General features: G+C 43.1%; 1 protein-coding gene across 17 annotated transcripts in view; it reads right to left on the bottom strand.

Annotated features, from left to right (window-relative positions):
• The window catches only part of cacna1g (calcium channel, voltage-dependent, T type, alpha 1G subunit), a 240,478-nt gene extending 224,827 nt beyond the window's left edge, over positions 1–15,651 (bottom strand). For 8 of the 17 annotated variants that reach the window (XM_034569763.1, XM_034569764.1, XM_034569757.1 and 5 more), the window contains exons 1-2: positions 14,813–15,647; positions 13,934–14,257 (exon numbers count right to left, since the gene is read on the bottom strand). In XM_034569763.1, the coding sequence (XP_034425654.1) occupies positions 13,934–14,250 (317 nt within the window). In that variant the 5' untranslated portion in view covers positions 14,251–14,257; positions 14,813–15,647. Of the gene's footprint in view, positions 1–13,933; positions 14,258–14,812 lie in introns of all 17 variants that reach the window. The other 9 variants (XM_034569765.1, XM_034569759.1, XM_034569761.1 and 6 more) reach the window with 4 other exon arrangements.
• Positions 15,652–19,340: the final 3,689 nt, after the last annotated feature.

Here is a 19,340-nt window from a genome sequence, read left to right on the forward strand (position 1 = left end):
AAGCCAAAGCATCTGGCTCGCCACCTGTTGGCTGGCTGCAGTATAGCTAATAAATCATGCCATGCCATGATAGTAGACGGGACATGTACCAAATTAAAAGCACACGTGAAATAATTTTCTGGTTTCTGTCATTTTAGGTAGGTCTGATTAACAACTGAGATTCACTCATGATTCGTCAAGTGATCCATCAATTGCTACTAAACAGACTCCGACTCAAAATGCGCAAGATGGTAGCGTTTATATTCTGTATATTTAAGCTTTATTTCCGGATAGTGGAAGGAGCCATGTCCTCCATGTTTACGTACAATCTCTGATGAAAACCTTTAAGATGCTTTAATTTGAATAAACAACATCACAAAACAACATCACAAAGCCGTTGTTGAACCATACAGGTGTTTTCATTCAATTTGACCTGTTCTCAGAGTTGGCACCTACAGATTGTGTTCATTTGACATCTCCTCTCATTCTCCTGGATTTTACCTGCATTTGGTCTGGGAAAAGTATATGGAGTTTGCTAACAAGAGAAAACTGTCAGTATGGCCACTGCACACTCATACTTCTCTATTTATAACTCAAGATGAATTTGGTTTTGCTGAGTTCTACTATTAGATATTTCATTTGCAGTTTTATTATGATTGCCTGACCTGAATAAGAATTTTTTTTTTACAGCAGACAGTTTGACTTGTTACAGCAGGTAAAGCACAGGAGTAACTGACAACATTTTGATGCCTCTCTTCCATTTAATGTCCCATTAAGATAAGCGAGTGAAACAGCTTGCTCAACACCAGGGCCGTGACACGTGTACCAAATCTACCATTCACCCAGCAGTCGTTTTGACTTTTCATTGCAGTAAAAGCACAAGTGTGTCCACGGTAAGATAAGGTCAGATACAAGTATTGTAACTGGTGGGAATTTTAGCATCTATTATGCCATTAAATGTCCTATTGGTTTTGGTGTAAAACACATAAAGCCACAGTGAAGGGGCTGCACTACAAGAATTAAATGAATGTCATTAAAAATTAAACATCTAACTTTTCCATTTTTTATCACTGAATAATGCATCTGACAGAAACGCCAGCCACCAAGAAACCCATATATTCATTTTTTCCTGTGCTCACATAAAGCACATGTAATAAAAGGCAGCTGCTGCTGAGCCCATTCACGAGGATGACTCCATCATCAGCTGCTACAGCACTGATGATCTGTGTCATTTTTCTAGTTGCCAGTCTAACAGATTACACCTGTTCCACGCGACCTTGTAACCGCCTTTTAATCTGGTAAGCTCCAGGCTCGTGGGACCTGATCCCATTCACTCGTCAGCTGATTCCTGAGCAGGTGTAGGTCTCACAAGGAGGCCGAGGCTTGGCACCTTTCTCTGAATGCTGTGATCTGATTCTGGAGCAGCCAGTATCACACAGTCACCCCTGGGACACAAAGCTCTAATGGCTGCAAAACTGTAAATGTCACAGTGATTTGGGCCAAGCGCCGTGAGGGAGAGAGAGGCCGATGGCGCGTGTGTATGTGTGTGTGTTAGTCTATTGTCATGTCAGATGCACTGCTTGAGCAAAACAAATTGCTGTGAAAGGGCACTGAAGTAAAGCAGAGTAATTACAGTATGACAAAAGTAAGTACACAGACAACACATACTAGATAGGCACAGTCTAACAGCACCCAGCTCCACATAGCAAGCATACATACACCTAACCTTTATTTGTTTGTACACTATAGCTTTGCATGCAAGGGGTGTGGGTCGTCCCTGCAGTAATATATACGAGGATTATTTACTCCCCATTAATCCCTGGCCTTCTTTAGGTTGCTCTTTAAGCTTTTCTTTCCCACACAGCACACATACACAAAATAGAGGCAGATTTACCCTGTAATGGGAAAAAAGGGTCCTTGATTTCAAAGGAAGACAAAAGTAGACCTCTCATTTCTAGCTGGTGATCATCACTTTGCCAGCATAATCATAACTGCCAGATTTTATTAGCTGTAACATTAGCTCCATAAACTGGTCGAAATCCCTGAAACCAGTGAACCTTTTAATGCGTCCAGCTGACTCATTCTCAAAAGGGAATCGAGTTAAAAGAGTCTTTATTATTCACTTGATGGCTACATACATTATACCACGCTAAAATACTGAGGTCCGTTCCAACATGACGCAATTTGGCTGCCTGACTGAAATAGTCGGACTTGGACTTGCATGATAGAATTTTTTATCTTGTTTTGTTGAATCCCCCCAAAAAATAACATTCCCACCAAAATCCACGGTTGCTATGCTATGAAAGGACAATCGCCCCCCAGGGAACAGGTTGTAAATGAAAGAGCACTAGCTTACACACGTCGCATACGGCCAGCGATACACAAGAACCGGTTAAAAGACCAGTGTCTTTTTCCTTCCGTAGGACATTTCTTAATTACACACACCATGGGGGGATTTTCACACTACATAATGAGTGAAAACGCAAACACACGTACTTAAACACAAACACACACACCCCCTCTGGAAGTCAGCCCACTGCGCAGATATGGCTGGTGAAGTTCACTGGCTTCCCTCATCCTCCCCTGTATCAATACCATCCGGAAAATGTACCACACAGCGAGGCTTCAGGCATACTGCAGGATGTGAACCCTAATTGAGTGAATGACTATCAAGCAGTCTGCTACTGTATGATTATCCTGTGTAATACATTGCACTTACATAAATGGGAGAGTTTTATCGAGGCTCTGGCGGTACGTACTGTAGAGGCAAGCAAGGCACATATGGGAGCTGCGAATAAACAAGGCTACGGAAAAGCCACACATGTACACAGATGCAGACGCACACTCGTGCACAGGCAGGCTGAGAGGCCAACGGACATATCATGACTCTTATATAAGCTTCCCGCCCCCAGAGGTATTTATATCCCTCGTTTGTTATCTATAATAAGACATCTCTCTTTTTTCCTCCTCGCTCCTTCTTCAGACTCCCCGGTCCTGCAGCGGGAAAATCCTGATTAGTGTCCTGATGACTTGACAGAGAGCGATCGAAAAACTGAGACGGAGAGCGAGGAGGAGAGAGGTGGAGCAGGAGCCCAAAAAAAAAAAAAAGGGACAAGAAAGATGGATCTCAGGTTGTGACTGCGTGTGTCTGAATTATTGACAACACTGTAAATTCCACAGTGGGCAGGGTTGACTGCCGGCTGATTTGACGCTCTACATGATAGTCCCTTGAGAAGTGTGTGTGAGTGATTGTGTATGTTGATACTGAGATAAGGGTAGTGGTCTGGTCTGGTGTGTGTCAATGCCACCTAAGTCCCTGAGGCTAAAAATGGTGCGTCTGTCAGACACGGTATCCAGATGTGTTGGTCACCAACTTATCAATCTGTCTGAGCAGAAAAAACAAGGTCTGGAACGGGGGGAGATGAAGTTATCACAGGAACTATGAGCAGAGGGTGGAGCAGGAAGGATAAGTGTAAAAATGGAAAGCAACAACAGGAGATTATGAAGACTGTAAAACCAAGTGCCCTTCTTTTAGTAGCAAGTTGTTAAAAAGAGAGAGAGGGGCAGTGAATGAAGAAACCAAGGATTGAATGTTTCTGGAAATAGGGCATTATATAGTGGAAGACGGAAATATGTAGGTGGTGGGATTGAGGGTATCAAAAGAAGAGAGGGGAGAAGGAGAAGTGAAGTAGTTAGCGGTAAGGAGAAAGGAGAAAGGAGAGCGACAGAAGTATTGGCTTTGACAAGACACGATGCAGGCCCCTAATGAGATTTAGTCGCTTAAGTGTAGAGCGAGCCCACTCCCATCCTCCTCCTCCTTCTGTACCCCACCTTTCAGTTGCCATTCTGTGCAGCCACGTACAAGTTCTTGACAATATAATGAGAAAAAGCTGGCAGGAAAATCCTGGACTTGGTCCTATGTAAACTTACAGCCATCTCACGGAACAACCCAAGTGGAAATGGGCTGAGGAAGAAGAAAAAAAAAACACACTGAAAGAGAAAAATGGTGACAGACTTTGAAAGGTCATCTTCTCATTCCTTTGCGTATACTATATTTGTGTGTAGACTGTGGAATGTATCTACCTTCAGTATTTGTACATCTTTCGAGTTCTTACATTAAAATTTCAGATCTGTGGCATAATGAACTAGTATATTCGCACAGAGTGTTCAGTGAAAGCAGGTTCAGTGAAAGCAGGTGATTAGCATGAAATTATAGTATACATGCTTCATCTTCCATGAAAAAGTCGAGGAATGGCTCAAATAGCACATTTGTGTTGTATATTTTTTTAGTGGACGTGGCCTCGCTCCATTTAAGTTGAGACCCTCTTGATCGACATCAAAACAACACATGTCAAACAACAAAACAGAAAACCATCCACCAGCTATTAAGCAATGAACCAATCCAATACACAACCAAACCACATATCTACCAATAAGTCATGTCAAGTCACCCACTAACAACCCTACCAGTTGAACCAGTCACCAATCCAAACTACCCCGCAACTGCTCAAAAATCCAACCAGCCAACGTCCCACCAGAAAAAAAACAGCAACCAGTCACCAACTCGGCTGTCAAACGACCAATCTACTCCTCATGCTATCAACCATCAAGCTACCGAACTAGTCAAACATTCAACCAATGCAACCAGTCAGCCAGCCACACAACCAAACCGTAAATCATCATCCGGACCAATAATAAAACTAGACCACCATTCCTGATAATTAACTGCAGATGACAGTGACAGCATTGTTTTGTTATTTTAATGCATCTTAATAAGTCATGTTCTGAAGCAGCAGTAATTACTGCTGGGTTTTATCTGCACTAAATGTTCTCCCTGTACAAATAATTGATTGACAATCAGTGGCAAATTTGCTGTCTAGAGAATGGAGACATACACATGATTGTGCATCTCAAATCACAGAGAGGAGAGATACTGGAGCTGGAGACGCAAACAAAGTCTTCCAACAGTTCTAACAAACACACGCGCACACACACACGCACACGCACACACACACACGGTGAGCGGATGTTTAAAAACTGCAGATTAGTTATTTCCTCCATTGGGGGAACTACCCTGTGGTTTTTACAGGATTCAAAATAACTTGTTAACTAGGTCACCAGAGTCACAGGGTTAAGGACGAATATGATGAGACGGCCGCAAAATATAGGAAGAAAAAGCCAGTTTGAAGCTTTCTACTCAGTTCCATATCTTCCTCACACACGGGAAGCATAGTATCAATTATTTAAGTCATCAATTCAGTCCAAATGTGATCACAAAACACAGACTGAGAGAGAAAAAACATACACACAGACACAGGGATACAGTGAGAGAGCTTCCTGCTGCGGTCAAGCAGACAACTGTGGCGTTTGCATTTTGCTCCTGAACCACTGGTGTCAAGAGTCTCCCCGGCTGTGTATCAGGTTAGCTGGTCCTCCTCCGCCAACACACACACAGACACACAGACAAACACACACAAAAAGGCAGCCTCTAGGCCCCACACAGTTAAGTAACCAGGTTACTCTGAGAAACAAGGTTGCACAGGTAATCAGAGACTCCTTAATAGCTTTACCAGAGGACATGGTAAACCGCAGCTCTAGTGTGCGGAGCTCCACAGTAAATCCAAAGTGCTGTGAATCACTCTGTGCTCAGAATAGTCTGTTGAGGTTTATCACTAGATGTAAAATTGGGTGATTCTTCAGAGACACACTTGAGGACTTTCCATTGATTTTATCATTTTTTAAAACTTGTTTAGCATCTAAAAATGAGTGTCTTGAGTATGAGGATGTTTTCTCCTTGGGTTTTCTGCTCGTGGTACTATATTCATCTAGCTTCACATATTCTACAGTAAATTCTCATATTAAAGATGAACTACACCTAAATAACATCCAGTAAGAACAAATGTGGGATAGGTGAAATCATCTGTAACCTGCTGCCATGTCTCAAATGGTAAACTTGTTGGATTGTACTCTTGCACAGGACTTGCACATCCATCATTACTATAGGAGTCATATCATATTCACTGCTGTCCTCTTTATTTTTTTACTCAAATCTAGTAGTATTACATTTTTTCCCCAATATTTACACTGTGCATATCCCCCAGTTAACGCTTAGCTACAGTGATGCTGACATATACACATATACGTATGCATCAATTATCTGTGACAGGGTGCTCATTCCTCAGGTGATTGCTGGTGTAATTGGGGGAACTGAATGCAAGAGCTGGCTGTTAAAAAATGTGTGGCTAAAGCTTGTGGATATAATCACTTGTCTGTGTTAGGAGGATGTGTGTGTGTGGGCTACATGTAATGGTCTTGCTTTTAATAATGTACCATATATGTTTTTTTTTTTAACAATGGTCAACATCCCCAAAAAGTGAAGCCAAAGCAACTAGATTGCCCCCAAGAGGCTGTCTGCAGTGGAGGTCATAAACCTCCTCCATGTTTGTGGAATAATAGTCAAAGTACACGTCAAATACATTTGTCTCAAAGATTGTTTCTGTCATTTTAGGTAGCTCTCATTATACTGATGTTTGTTCAATTGTTCATTTTTCTGTTAGGTTTGGTTTGAATTAGTTATTTGATGCGACACAAACAGGGCGAAAAGTCATGATTGACAGGCGAGACCGACTTGGGATCGGCCTGGCGATTGTGGCTCCATCCCCCGATCACGAGGCAGACTCTGGCCTCAAAGATAGCAGCATTCATATCCAGGATACTTTGGCATCATTTCTGGATAGTGGGAGGAAGTGATGATGCATCCATCTTTATATGCACACTATGTAATGCAGCCACAATGCTAAAGTCTTTGTGTTCCAAACAGACATAAGACACCATGTTTGGACCAGTTTGCACCAGTGATGATACATTAAAACCTTATATTTCCTTGAAGAGAAGCCCATGAGCAGCAAGTAGAAGCAATTTGCAAGATTATGCTAAATACACAGTTGTTTCTGTTCAATACTTAATCTGGTCGAGGTTAAATAATACCCAACTGTTTCTACTGTAAAACATAATAATGCAACTCTCTCTGTGCCCCGAAGGAGGGTTTGTTGAGAAAAATCTACCAAATACCAGGTGTGTGGAACAAAAAAATGTAAAAGCTTTAATGAGCTGTATGGGTTGAAACTGTAGCGCGGCAGCAATCAGAGATAGAGAGAAGAAAAATAAGTAGCAGGCTGGGTACAAAGACAACTCTTCTTTGTGCTCAGTCTGTTTGCAGTTTAATCGCTTAAACAAAGCTCCTCATTAAGACCAGGCCTCATACTGAGTCGTCTACTCACACCTTACTGCAGTCTAATCTCTGCCTCGGCCTCGCTCACTTTCACCGCCCCACTCCCGCTCTCCCGCCATCTCCCTCTGATTGTCGGTTCTGTTATTCATCAATAATTGGCACCTTAAGTGTGGCGGTGGCTGAATCACTGGATTTCACACACATACTGTGTAGTGTGTAAGGAGTTTGTCTTCGCCAGTAAACTGATCTATCACTGTTGTCAGTGAATCAGTGTTTGGGTTGGGTTCAACACATTACCCTAAGAGAACCTTCACTTTCTTCAAACAACCTTAGTGCCTGCGAGCGTGTGTGGAGTGTGTAAAAAACAGATGTGAGGGAGGTTGAAAGCACACACAGTAGGGGCTGCACGAAATGGGCAACGAAACATCATTGCAATTATTCTGATAAATATTGCAATTGATATTTGGACAGGGTAACGATAAACATTCATTTGTTCCAAGTGCAAAAGTCCGGTGTCTAACGGCGATAAACCTCGACCAACATTAAATTCGGAATGTAGCAAAGATTTTTGAGCACAATAAAGTCTAACACCCACACACACATGCCTACATGAATACCAGCTACAGGCCGTGCTGAATGTGTTTGACCAACACTGTGTTCTCATTAGAGTTCTTTGGTTGGCAGTTATCTAAGTTCTCATTCTACCACTTAGTTTCCATCTTGAAAGAAAACTGCAGAGTGAGACAGAGAGATATCGTTCTGCGTCTCTCCAGTCATTCAACACATGTAACATTCGGCCTAATGAAACGTACAACGTGATACATATTTGTTGGACCGCTGTCTCTCGCAGTAGTAATGACAAGGTAAGAGATTTTCCAGTAAGATAAACAAGAGGTGTAATTGCATTTGGGTCAACTAAGGTGGCCTCTCCATCTCTCCTTTTCTTAAATAGACCTTTACTTTAATGATGCACCATGGTTTCCGCTATGTACATTTTGCAGTGGCACCAGTTCACCTGCCACAGGCACAGGCAGGACATTGGGGTTAAAGTGGACTGGAGCAATCCAAATTCGCATCAATTAATAAGGACTCAATAAATCTGATTGTCCAAAATCCTAGCGGAAACATTTGTTCAAAACTGGTTGGCTGGAGCAATCAATATTTTTCTGCAAACAAGGGATCAAATGACAATGTGCAATGTAAATATATGACTTGTAGAAAGATCAAATCTACCCTGCAGTTTCTCCTCAGGTTTATGGAGTATTTTAGCACCTTTAAACTCACTGTTCTTGATTTGTTGTTAGTTTTGTTCACTCTCTCAGATTCATCCACCTCATTTCCAAGAGCATAAGAAAACACTTAAAAAAAACCCTTTACAGTACCCGCCCAGCACCAACCAAGACAAAGACAGTTAGCCAACAAACTGGTGAACATTGACTGAGCATCTGGCCACTAAAAAGTCCAATATTTTCCTTCGGAGTTGGTTGAGACCAAAGAGCGCTAAAAAGTTTATATTGAATATTGGACTTGAATTAATCTGGTGGCCAAAATCCAAAAGAGGGATAACTTTCCTATGAGCCTGTTGGATGTGTTAACATAGTAGTTGTGACATTGACCCACAGCAAGTGTGCCACAGATGCCGAGTTGCCTTCTTAATGGTCAACAGCATCTACATGACATTAAGCATTCTGAGTTGTGTTTTACATGAAATACACATTCTTGCTTTTAGAAATTCAAGACAAGCAGAATCTGCAGTTAAATATTAACATCATTATGTGTGTAGCTCTGCACACACACACACACACACACACACACACACACACACACACACACACACACACACACACACACACACACACACACACACACACACACACACACACACACGAATCACAGACTTAAAATTCCCTTACTCACACAAACACACACACATTAAAAAGGCTGTGCATGGTAAAGTAAATGAATACTTAATCAAACACAATCTGTCAGTGCATATAGTTCATGTCAGCCTCCCAGTCAGTTAACACACAGATTCTGTTCTTGTATAGAATACAGAAAATGCATATGCATATAAAATGCATGCTCTAACACCTATGGTAGAAGTTCTGATAGAATTTGCAATAGACTGCAAGAAGTTGAAAATGTCTGAAAATCTCTGAGGAACCGGGAGACGGGATTGGGGGGGGGGGAGGGAAGCAGAGGGAGAAAAAAAATATCAAAGTAAAGTTGTTGGTGGGTACAGCCCTACTTTTTCACCTCTTAAAAAATGCTCTCTGAAATCCCACGCCGATCTCAAACTGAGCTTCACTTTTTATTTTACCCCCCCCCCCCCCCCCACTCTTCATTTTTTTCCCTTTTTCTCCTCTTCTACTGGTTTTCGAGGCCATCCTCGTTCTCCAGCCAACGTGAGGCTTTTAACTTCAGGAAAATAAACTGAGGGGTCCGGGAGAAAAGAGAAGCAGGAGAGGAGGTGGTGGTGGTGAAGGAGGGGGAGGAGGAGATGGGGAAATAAACGACGGGGAGGGCAGGAGACATTTTCTGCTGATTAAGTAAGTGTTCACTTCGGCTTCCATTATTTGACAGACACATCACAGCAACAAGCAACAAATGTGAAAGTCTGCTTTGTTCAAAAACAGCAAGAAAGCGGAGAAAAAAAACAGTAGCATATTTCCACACAATCCCAACACTCCCTTGAGCGCAAGTGGTTTTGTCTGCCTTCCAATGAGGCCATTTCAACATGATGACAAACACCTAGCCTGGCCAGGTGTCCTCCCTTACTGTTCTGTGCCATGTAATCCTCTGCTTAAATCAGTGTGAGCAAAAGGATAGAGAGCACTGTACGAGTTCCCAAACTCCCCTCCTCCTACTCCTCCTCCGTTTTGGCACAACATCCAGCTCCCCGCCAGAGAGGGGACACCTACGGGAGTCCTGGGGAAGTGTGTGTGTGTGTGTGTGTGTGCGCTGCTTACACAACCGCACAAGCTCACTCGCTCAAACAAAAAGCTCTCACTCTCTCAAAACCATACACAGATTCTGGAGGAATCATTAGCAAAACCAGTAGAGGGGATTTCACACAGGCAATGTGCCGGGCAAAACATCACTTGGAATATACACCCCAGGGGTCTTCAATTAGACCCTAAATACCTCTGCAAATATCCAGGGGTCCTAATTACTTCAAACTGTTGAAAATGGCCGCAGGCCGCTTGAGGCCAGGGGCTTACCAAGGATTTGCCTGTTTAGAATAGAATCTGGCCCCGAGATCAGTCGGGTTTTCCTGAGTTGTTGGGCTACAGCAGCAGACAGAGGAAGCAGCCTCTGTGCATCAGAGCCAAGGCAGTGCTCGCTGCCGCTGGTGGGCCGTGGATGTATTTATAGCAGGAGGTAGAAGAGGCTACTGCAGGATTGATTCTCGAACCAAAGTGCAAGAGAGCTAGAGACACGGTGTGGAGAGGCAGCAGCGGCAGCAGAGTAGAGCCATGGAACAACAGGAGGAGAGTTAAAAAATATAGATAAAGATACATCTGGTCTCTTGGATACAAAGCGTCGGTATGCACGAGGAGATGCATGTAGTGGAATCTGCGTTCACACACACAGATCACGAGTGCACAGAGGCGGATCGATCCCAGTAACGTCACAACGCATTACAGAAGCACTGACCTTTTCCTAAATCGCTGCAGATACACATTAGAGGGCAAACAAGAAGACGACAGAGAATGTCTAAATACAATCCTCGCAGTCCTGGGGACCCATGTACACACACCCACACACACACACACACACACACACACACACACACACACACACACACACACACACACACACACACACACACACACACACACATAAGAACATTCAAACACCTTTATAAATTACCCAGGAGTCTTCTCATTGCTTTCAAACCCATCTTACGTTTCAAAGCAGGGGCTGTAAATCTTCACTGTGTACGCTACCTCCATGTCCAGCCACAGATCTGATTTGAATGAAGAGAATAAGCCATCGCATAAATAAAAATTAAAAAAACAAAAGATCTGCATTGCCAGGAATCGAAAAACAAATGATCGTATAACGACTTCAAAATTGTCTGATTTTAGCGTGTGGCATGCCCACAACTAACTTCTCAATGTATCTAAATCTTTTCTAAAGGTCTGTGACGCAGATCGCAGCACAGCCGCAGGTGACGCAGTGGGCTCCGTCTGCAGGTCAGCATTTATTATGCAGGCGAGGACACTATGCAGTTGAATGTGCAAGAAAACCGGCCACATGTACAGCATTGAAGTACAGTAGAAAGATAATAAACTAAAGAAAAAGACAAACGTATTCAACTAAATTATTTCAGTGTTAAATAATACCAAAGAAAAGCAGTGAAATTCGGACCAAGAGTTTGGTTGTGAGCGGTCACTCTCAGGTCAGATCCAGGATAAGTTGACTGAATGAGTCTGATTTGGGAGGTTCTTTGAGAGCACTATAGAGCCATAGCATGTCAGAAATGTCCCAAATACTACTACTGGTACTGACTACTGCAGATAATCCATCACACAAAAGGGCTAAATGACAGCACACAGTAATTATCATGAGTTAGGGAGAAAAAAGTCAAATGGATGCTATCGTGCACTGAAGTTGAACAACGCAAACATTTTACTTTTCCAGACGCCAATAATTTGTGCTTCAGGATTAATTACTCAACTACAGCATTATTTTTAACGATGCTAATGAATGTGAGCAAATAGACTAAACCTCATCATCCATGTTGATGTCAGTGTCGTTATCATTAGTCTTAAGCTAAGATTCACATTATTAATCACTTTATATCATCCAATTGCTTCAGACCATCCTTTGTAAACTAAAAACTAACAGGAGGTCTCTTGGATGATAGAAAGTGATTAATAATGTGAATCTTAGCTTAAGATAAGTCAATACAAATGAGCGTTAGCCAAATAGAAATGTGCTGAAGTGACTTGGGGATCCAAGTGTGGGGGGGTGAAGACACCTCCTGACTTGGATAACAGTTTCAAGAATTGCATTTGCTCACGGAGGGACCACAAGAGACTGAGACCCCTGCTACTAAAAAAAAAGTCTATTTGTAAGACCTTTGAAAATGTGACATTTACAGACATGTAAATCAGCTATGATTGCTGGGAACTGAAGAAAGAAGGGGAAGAAAGAAGGAGGAACAACAACAGAGCAAGATGGGGTGGTGGAGAGAGCGGTAAGTGCAGGCAGCATGGCGAACGACTATCGTGAAGGGGGGGGCGTTGCGGATACCAGATATTCAACAGACTTTAGACCTCAATTAAAACAGTGACAAATGGAGGTGTGTGTGTGTGTGTGTGTGTGTGTGTGTGGGGGGGGGGGGGGGGGGGGGGGGGGGGTTGGAATGTTAAGCAAGAGACAAGGCAGAACGAACGGATGGTGGGAGGGAGGAAGGAGGAGATGTGGGAGGCAGGTAGACAAGGGAGGAAGGAACAGGGGTAATCCGAATGACATTAACACACACACACACACAGCACCTTGGAGAAACCTCCGGAGCACATTCCTCCCCATGGCCCTCGCACATGCAGCTACCGAGACACACACACACACACACGACAGGGAACGACAGACACGGGGAAGTAGAAAAGAGTCTCCAGAGTCTCCTTTCTCTCCCTCTCCAGAGGAGTGGATCAGTGCAGGTCTGTACACTTATGAATCAATAATATACAATAACACGCTTCAGTGGCAGGAATGATTCAATAAGGCTCTGTGACTTGAATAGACTCCACCCCTCCCTCGCTAACCCGACTACCCACCCGCCAAAGCGAAGGCCGAGCGCTCAATGAACAGCCTCTCCAGGTGTGTATCAATAAACTAATTATCACACGCCGCCCCCTCACTGTAGAACCATGCTCACGTGAGGTCGATCGATTTTCATCACTCACGCAGCCGTTATGAAAAATCCATCTTAAGCAAACACGGGTCCTGCAGGAACCAGAGCGTGACGTGGGAAGGGTGTAGCTGGTGATGGCCAAAACACAGACACACACCCACACACCTCAAATCGGATCTTTTTGTTCATAGGTCAAAAAGCTCCTTGACCACATACACTTTGGTTTTATAGGAAGACTGTAGATAGAAACACACAACACACGTATGTTCTGTCAGGTGACTGGATGCAGACGCAATGGGAACCATACACCCACAGCTTAAATCGTATCTTTTTGCACACAGGTTTAAAAGGAAGATGGTATCAAAAAACACACACACACACACACACACACACACACACACACCCTAGTACTATAGCTTAGAGAGGACATTTATTAGCGTAATGCATTCTCTATTCCCTTAACCTATAACCTAAACTTAATTCTAACCCTGAGAGCAAGTCTTACCCCTAAAACAGAGTTAAGACTCAAAATGGTCCTCACAAAGATGTCTTTACAAGTGTATGGACATGTATATGTCGGTACAGCTGCAATGAGACACACACCTTAAATTGTGTTTTGCACATATAAGCTCATTCACTGCACAGACACACAGATTTATGTCAAAGTGTGTGGGTTAGGGTCAAGCTGGCCATGTGCTTAGCTTCTGACCCCTGACCTTGTGGTAATTGAACAACCCTGGGGTGAACCAGAGGAGCTGCACAGTGCAGCAGGTGTTTCTTACCTGCCACAGGTGGAGGCCGCGCGTATGTGGTGCGCACGAGCAAACTCCTAAATCTCACGGGCTTAAGTAAAAGGATATGGGTTGGCCACCATCTTGAGACACCAGCTCCGAGGCCGCGTGGTTTGCTTCAGGTAGAAGAAGACCACGGGGGCCATGGTGGGGTAGGGCAGGCTCTCATCGCCGCTCGCGGACGCTTCCTCTCCGCCCGTGGAGATCCCGTCGGGCGCAGTGGACACCGGCTCCACCACCGCCGCCGCGGCTGTCGCCTCCCCGCCTCCTGTCCCGACCCCGGACAGGTCGTTGAGCCGGATGAAAGTCCTCGGCAGAGAGGAGCGACCCTCCGAGCCCCTGGCATCGGGGACCCCGGAGAGATTTCCCCCATCCTCGGCCATCATTCACCTCCTGCGGGCATATGTGATTAGACATGGAGTAAACATGAAGATGCTCCAAGTGTCTGCTGCAGACATAACACGCATTATATGGGAGAAATGTGATTAAGGTTTAGGAAATTTGAGCATTTAAATCTGGTGATTTTCTTTGAAATCTACCAACTTTTGCTCACAATGAGATCTAGATAATGGATGAAGCTGTGGGGGTGATGAGGTTTATTTTAAGAAAATATGCGCACACCTCATCTAAAAAATATTCTAAAAAGAAAATATGATAAATAGATTATTCATGGCTACAGATTGATTTATAACCAGCCTTCGTTAGGTGGAAAACAGAATAGACTTCTAATGAGCCCCCCAAAATACAGAGGGGGCTTAAATTCCTCTTTATCACAGGCAATGCCAAGAATCTCCCTCTCTCTCCTCAGCAACAAAACCCTGCGATTATTAGGCTGGAATTTCGTTTCCAAAGTTCAGCAGCATCACTCATCCACCACTGCCAGTCGTTTCTGAAGTGATTGTTTTTTCTGAAAGAGTGCAGGAGCATCTCTCCCTTCGATTTTATTACCTGTAATGGATTCTGTAGATGTGCCCAAAGTGCGCTCAGTCATCGCATGATCAGTTTCTGTCGTGGCTGTAAAGTCCACACCAGCCCGAAGAGGGGAATAAAACAAAATCCCACTTGGTAAGAAGGAGAGGGGGAAGATGAAGAAGAGGAAGAGGATAGGGTCGTGTGGGTTTTGGTGCGTCTGGAGGGGCAGTATAGTTTCCAGGTGGTGCGTCGCCGCGCGGGTCCTTCTCCGCAGACGCGGTGCGCCGGAGCCCCGGTCTCCGGTGTCCAATGAGCGTCTTCCGGGCCCTCAGCAACACTTCACAGTCACCCCCCGTTAGAAAGAGGAACACATGGGACCGGGAGATGTCTTGTGTTGCAGCGCGCAGTCTTTGTTAATATAGTAACCGCGCGCACAAACTTCTGTATGATCCTCCTCCTTCTCCACACAGCTGATGGACAAACCTCAAAAAGAGAGGGAGAGAAAAACGAAAATCAATGATCGATTCGTTTCCCCCGCGTTTTCCCTGCTTCAAAACTAAGAATCCAGGACTTTTCGTTGCATCCACAGGCAGTTTGAGGCGCGTATCCCGCATCGGTGTTTGAAAGATCCGTGGAGATGCTGCTGCGCATCCTGTCTCTGGACACAGCGCCGATACTTTCTCACATCACAAACTGCTTCCACTCATCTTTGCGCATGTACGAGCAGCCGGGCAGCTCCTTGCTCTCGCTCTTGTCTCCTCCTGACTATGTTCGGTCGGTTCCGTCCATCAGCAGAGCTCGCACAGCTGGATGGAGGATCCTAACTTCTCACTCGCCGCCCAGAGAGCGCCGACTCTGCGCCAATCGCCGCGCGTCCTGACTTGGAGCGCGCTCCTCACTGGCCGAGCTCCGTGTCAATCGAAGTTGTGCATGGGAGGGGAGGGGGCCCAACAGCTGGAATCATATTGTCAACCGTCAGCCAATGAGAGGCAAGGGAGTGGTGGCATCTAGCAAAATCGCCGTGTGATTGGCCCAGAGCTTTATTATGGGGAATTTTAAGGGGGGGGGGAGTTGCCACATGGTGCAATGTGACTCCAACCGAGTGGGAATATCCAGGTAACTATAGAATAATCGTGTCTCCCAAGTCCAAAAGGAAAAACATACATCCCAACTAAACCACAGAACCCAAATCTAACCAGTTGTACATTAAAACCCTGTTTAAATGGAATTTATTTAATTAAGTATTACATAAGTGTTTATGTAATATAAGTTACAGCAAAATGTGAACTCAGCAGTTACAAAGTCTTACACTGCAAAATGTACCAAAATCATTATGAATCTAAATTATGCCATTCTGTGTATAGGAGGACCCCTCTTCTTGCCTCAGGGACCCCAGAAGGCCCCTCAAGGTTCAGCCTGGGAGCACTATGACATTATCACATTTGCAGAGAATGGATAGTTAGCACAGACTTTGAGTCATTTGGTTAAATAAAAGTGACAATATGTCATTGTTATGTAAAAATATAAACGTAGGCAAATAAAAATAACAATGAGACTTATTTCGGTCATTTCTGTTGCAAAATTTGGAAGCCCTGGAGTGCTCTAACATGTATGGTGGTGGCCACTAGGGGAAGATGTTTCCCCAGGCCATCTATCTCTCTCTCTTTCGCTTTCTATCTCTCTCTCACACACACACACACACACTCACTCACTCACTCACACACACACACAGCTGGTTTAGGGAGTGATGCAGCTTGAGGCAGAGCAAAGAGTCGCACTCTGTAGTTTTTAAGCAATATGGAAGTATCTGCATTGCAATGTTATCCCCATTCTTAGGCACTCACACTTTAAGTCTTAGAACATTAATCAAACATACCAGTGGCATTCATTATATTCATTACAGGGTATGATCATTGATCTGAGAGCAGGAGCAAATCAATGAGAAGCACCAATTTCTTTTTCATATAATTTGTTTAAGCCGGCGCTTGTGTGCAGTAGCAAATATTAATCACCTAGGCTGTTTACATGAAGCGTGAAGACCGAATAGCACACATGCACACGCGCACACATGACCTAAAAAATAAATAAATAAAGACCTGCATGTGAACACAGGAGGAGACAAAGTAAGGAAATGTGAGAGTGTGACTTTATAGCATCTGTCATTCTTACTGTTAGGTCATATGACTTAATTGTTAAATGTCTTTTACCTATCAAGCAGGAATAAGGCACTGCTCTGAATACATAAGAGGAATTAAAACACAATGAAGATCTGGTTCTAGGTAAAGCTGCACCTAAAAGAAATAAAACCTTCATTTATATTAAGAAATACAAAAAAGCATGTATTATTCATAAACGGGAATATAGCATCAGCATTTCAACACAGAGTGCTCCCCAAGGCTAATGTTTGAGGGGTTGATGAATGGTGTTTGTTAGCGCAGGCTAGTTCCAGCTAAGACCCCAATTTATCAGAGTTGCGAGTTCTCATCTTTCAGGAGAAATTCTCTCCTCAGTCCTCAGGCAGACTGACCAGCAGACTTGTTTACATTGTTTACACTGTATATGCATTGTATACAAAGATGGACGCCCCCTGGTGGCTACTGCAGTAGAATGCATAGTCCCATCTGCCCCATGTTAGTGGATTGGACATGTACTAAACCAGAAATTAAAAAGTAAAGTTGACATTTTTTTTCTCAAAGCTGGTGTCTGTCATTTTAAAGTAGTTCTTATCACATTGATGTCTGTTCAGGTGCTCATTTTCTGGTCAGTTTGTTTTGAATTTATCAGCATATTTATCAACATGGGAATAGAATAGACTTCCTAGATTGTAAAGATAGTTTTTTTTTAATAGTTTTAGCAAAATGATCAGTATGTTGTTACTTTATGTCATGCAAGCGCCATGGCTCTCAGGATATATTAGAAAATATCCCAACTCCTTGATAGGGTCCCATGGAAATGTAAAATTACATTGTTGGTCCCCAGAGGATGAACCTGTATAACTTTGGTGGTCCTCTGATTTCTCCTCTAGCAGCAGCATGACTTTGACAGTTGTATTTTTAGAGAAATGTTTCTATTGAATGGATTGCCATAACATTCAATGTCTGCCATAGGAGGATTTGGATTAACTTGCTAATTCTACTACATTCATCTAGAGCCATCATCAGAAAAACTGGAATATAACTCTTCCTATCCCAAACTTTATATGACACTGGAACATTCACAAATGTTTCCTCTGTGTCATTGATCTTTTAGTCATTATCTTTTCCCTATCTTCGAAAGATGACCTGTATTTATGTGAATAAATGACACGCAATACGTTCCAGCTCCAGAATCTCTGACCTCCCCTACAAAGTTGAATGGAATACATATCTGTACATTGCCATTTTTATGTAACTAACTGATTGCTATTTTAATTAACTGATAAGTGATTACCACTGATTATCATACAGTTATAGACTGAAGGGTGTGTACTGAGGTTTGTTTGTCTGGTGTGTTTCCATGCATTACCCCCAGGCTCTAGCAGTGAGGCTTGTCCTCAGAAGCGCTAATGACTATATTGATCATTAAGTTATTCTATCTCTCCTCGTTCCAATATCGTTCTTACTGTTAACCCATTGCACTGAATGACAGGAGGCTGTCCAATCACTTAACACTTTATTGTACCTCTGCAACAAACAAGCTCAGAGTTCCACTTCGGGCACAGCACCCATTGAGTAGTCCAATCTTTTAATTAAATCACACAGGGGTCGTTAAAAACCAAAGATTACTGTTGTTTCATGAAGCCTCACATTCCATCAAGACTGAAGCTACTTTTTGAGCTAATGCAGATTTAGTCTGGTTTCAGATCCAAATCTATCCTTTGTCAAAAGCAACATATTTATTTATTATCAAAATCTGGATTTCTGAGATCAGTATCACTTTTGGAGAATCAATGACATGATAATCACCATTGTTTGTTTTAGCTCCCAAAGGTGCCACAGGACAATAAAGTCGTATTTTAGTCTCCTTCTAACAAGGATATAAGCAAGTAAACTATATTTTACTCTCCTATACAATGTCTTTGCATCACTAGTACTGGAGGAAAACAGGATTTCATATTCTCTGTTATGTCACGGGAAATCCAGCAACTACACATTCCAAAGCAGGGGAGGAAGTCAACAAACCAAAATGGAAATAAGGACAAAACCCAATTCAACTGACAGCATGTTGAAATATGTCAAGCTGGTTCCTTTTAATCAATAAAATCATCAGAAGTGGAATATTGTTTTTGTGGTGGATGTGAAATCCAGGAAGTTGTTATTGACAGATGCTGTTTAACTTTGCGGTATTCATTCTCTGGACAAGCAGCAACCATTCCTGAATCATGAGCCAGCAAACCTGCAGTCATTTGGAGTTAACAAATGATAATATTTTTGATTCAGGACATTTAAGCCCTGAAAACTCACATTGAAATCATAAGGGCTGTTTCTCTATAACATTATTTTCACGACAAACAACAGCATTTGCTATTTATTGACATTTTCACACTCAAAGGCTCATTTGTTTTAACAGGACTGAATGGTTTGAT

This window comes from Hippoglossus hippoglossus, chromosome 19, assembly GCF_009819705.1.
Source record: "Hippoglossus hippoglossus isolate fHipHip1 chromosome 19, fHipHip1.pri, whole genome shotgun sequence".
NCBI classification, from domain to species: domain Eukaryota; kingdom Metazoa; phylum Chordata; class Actinopteri; order Pleuronectiformes; family Pleuronectidae; genus Hippoglossus; species Hippoglossus hippoglossus.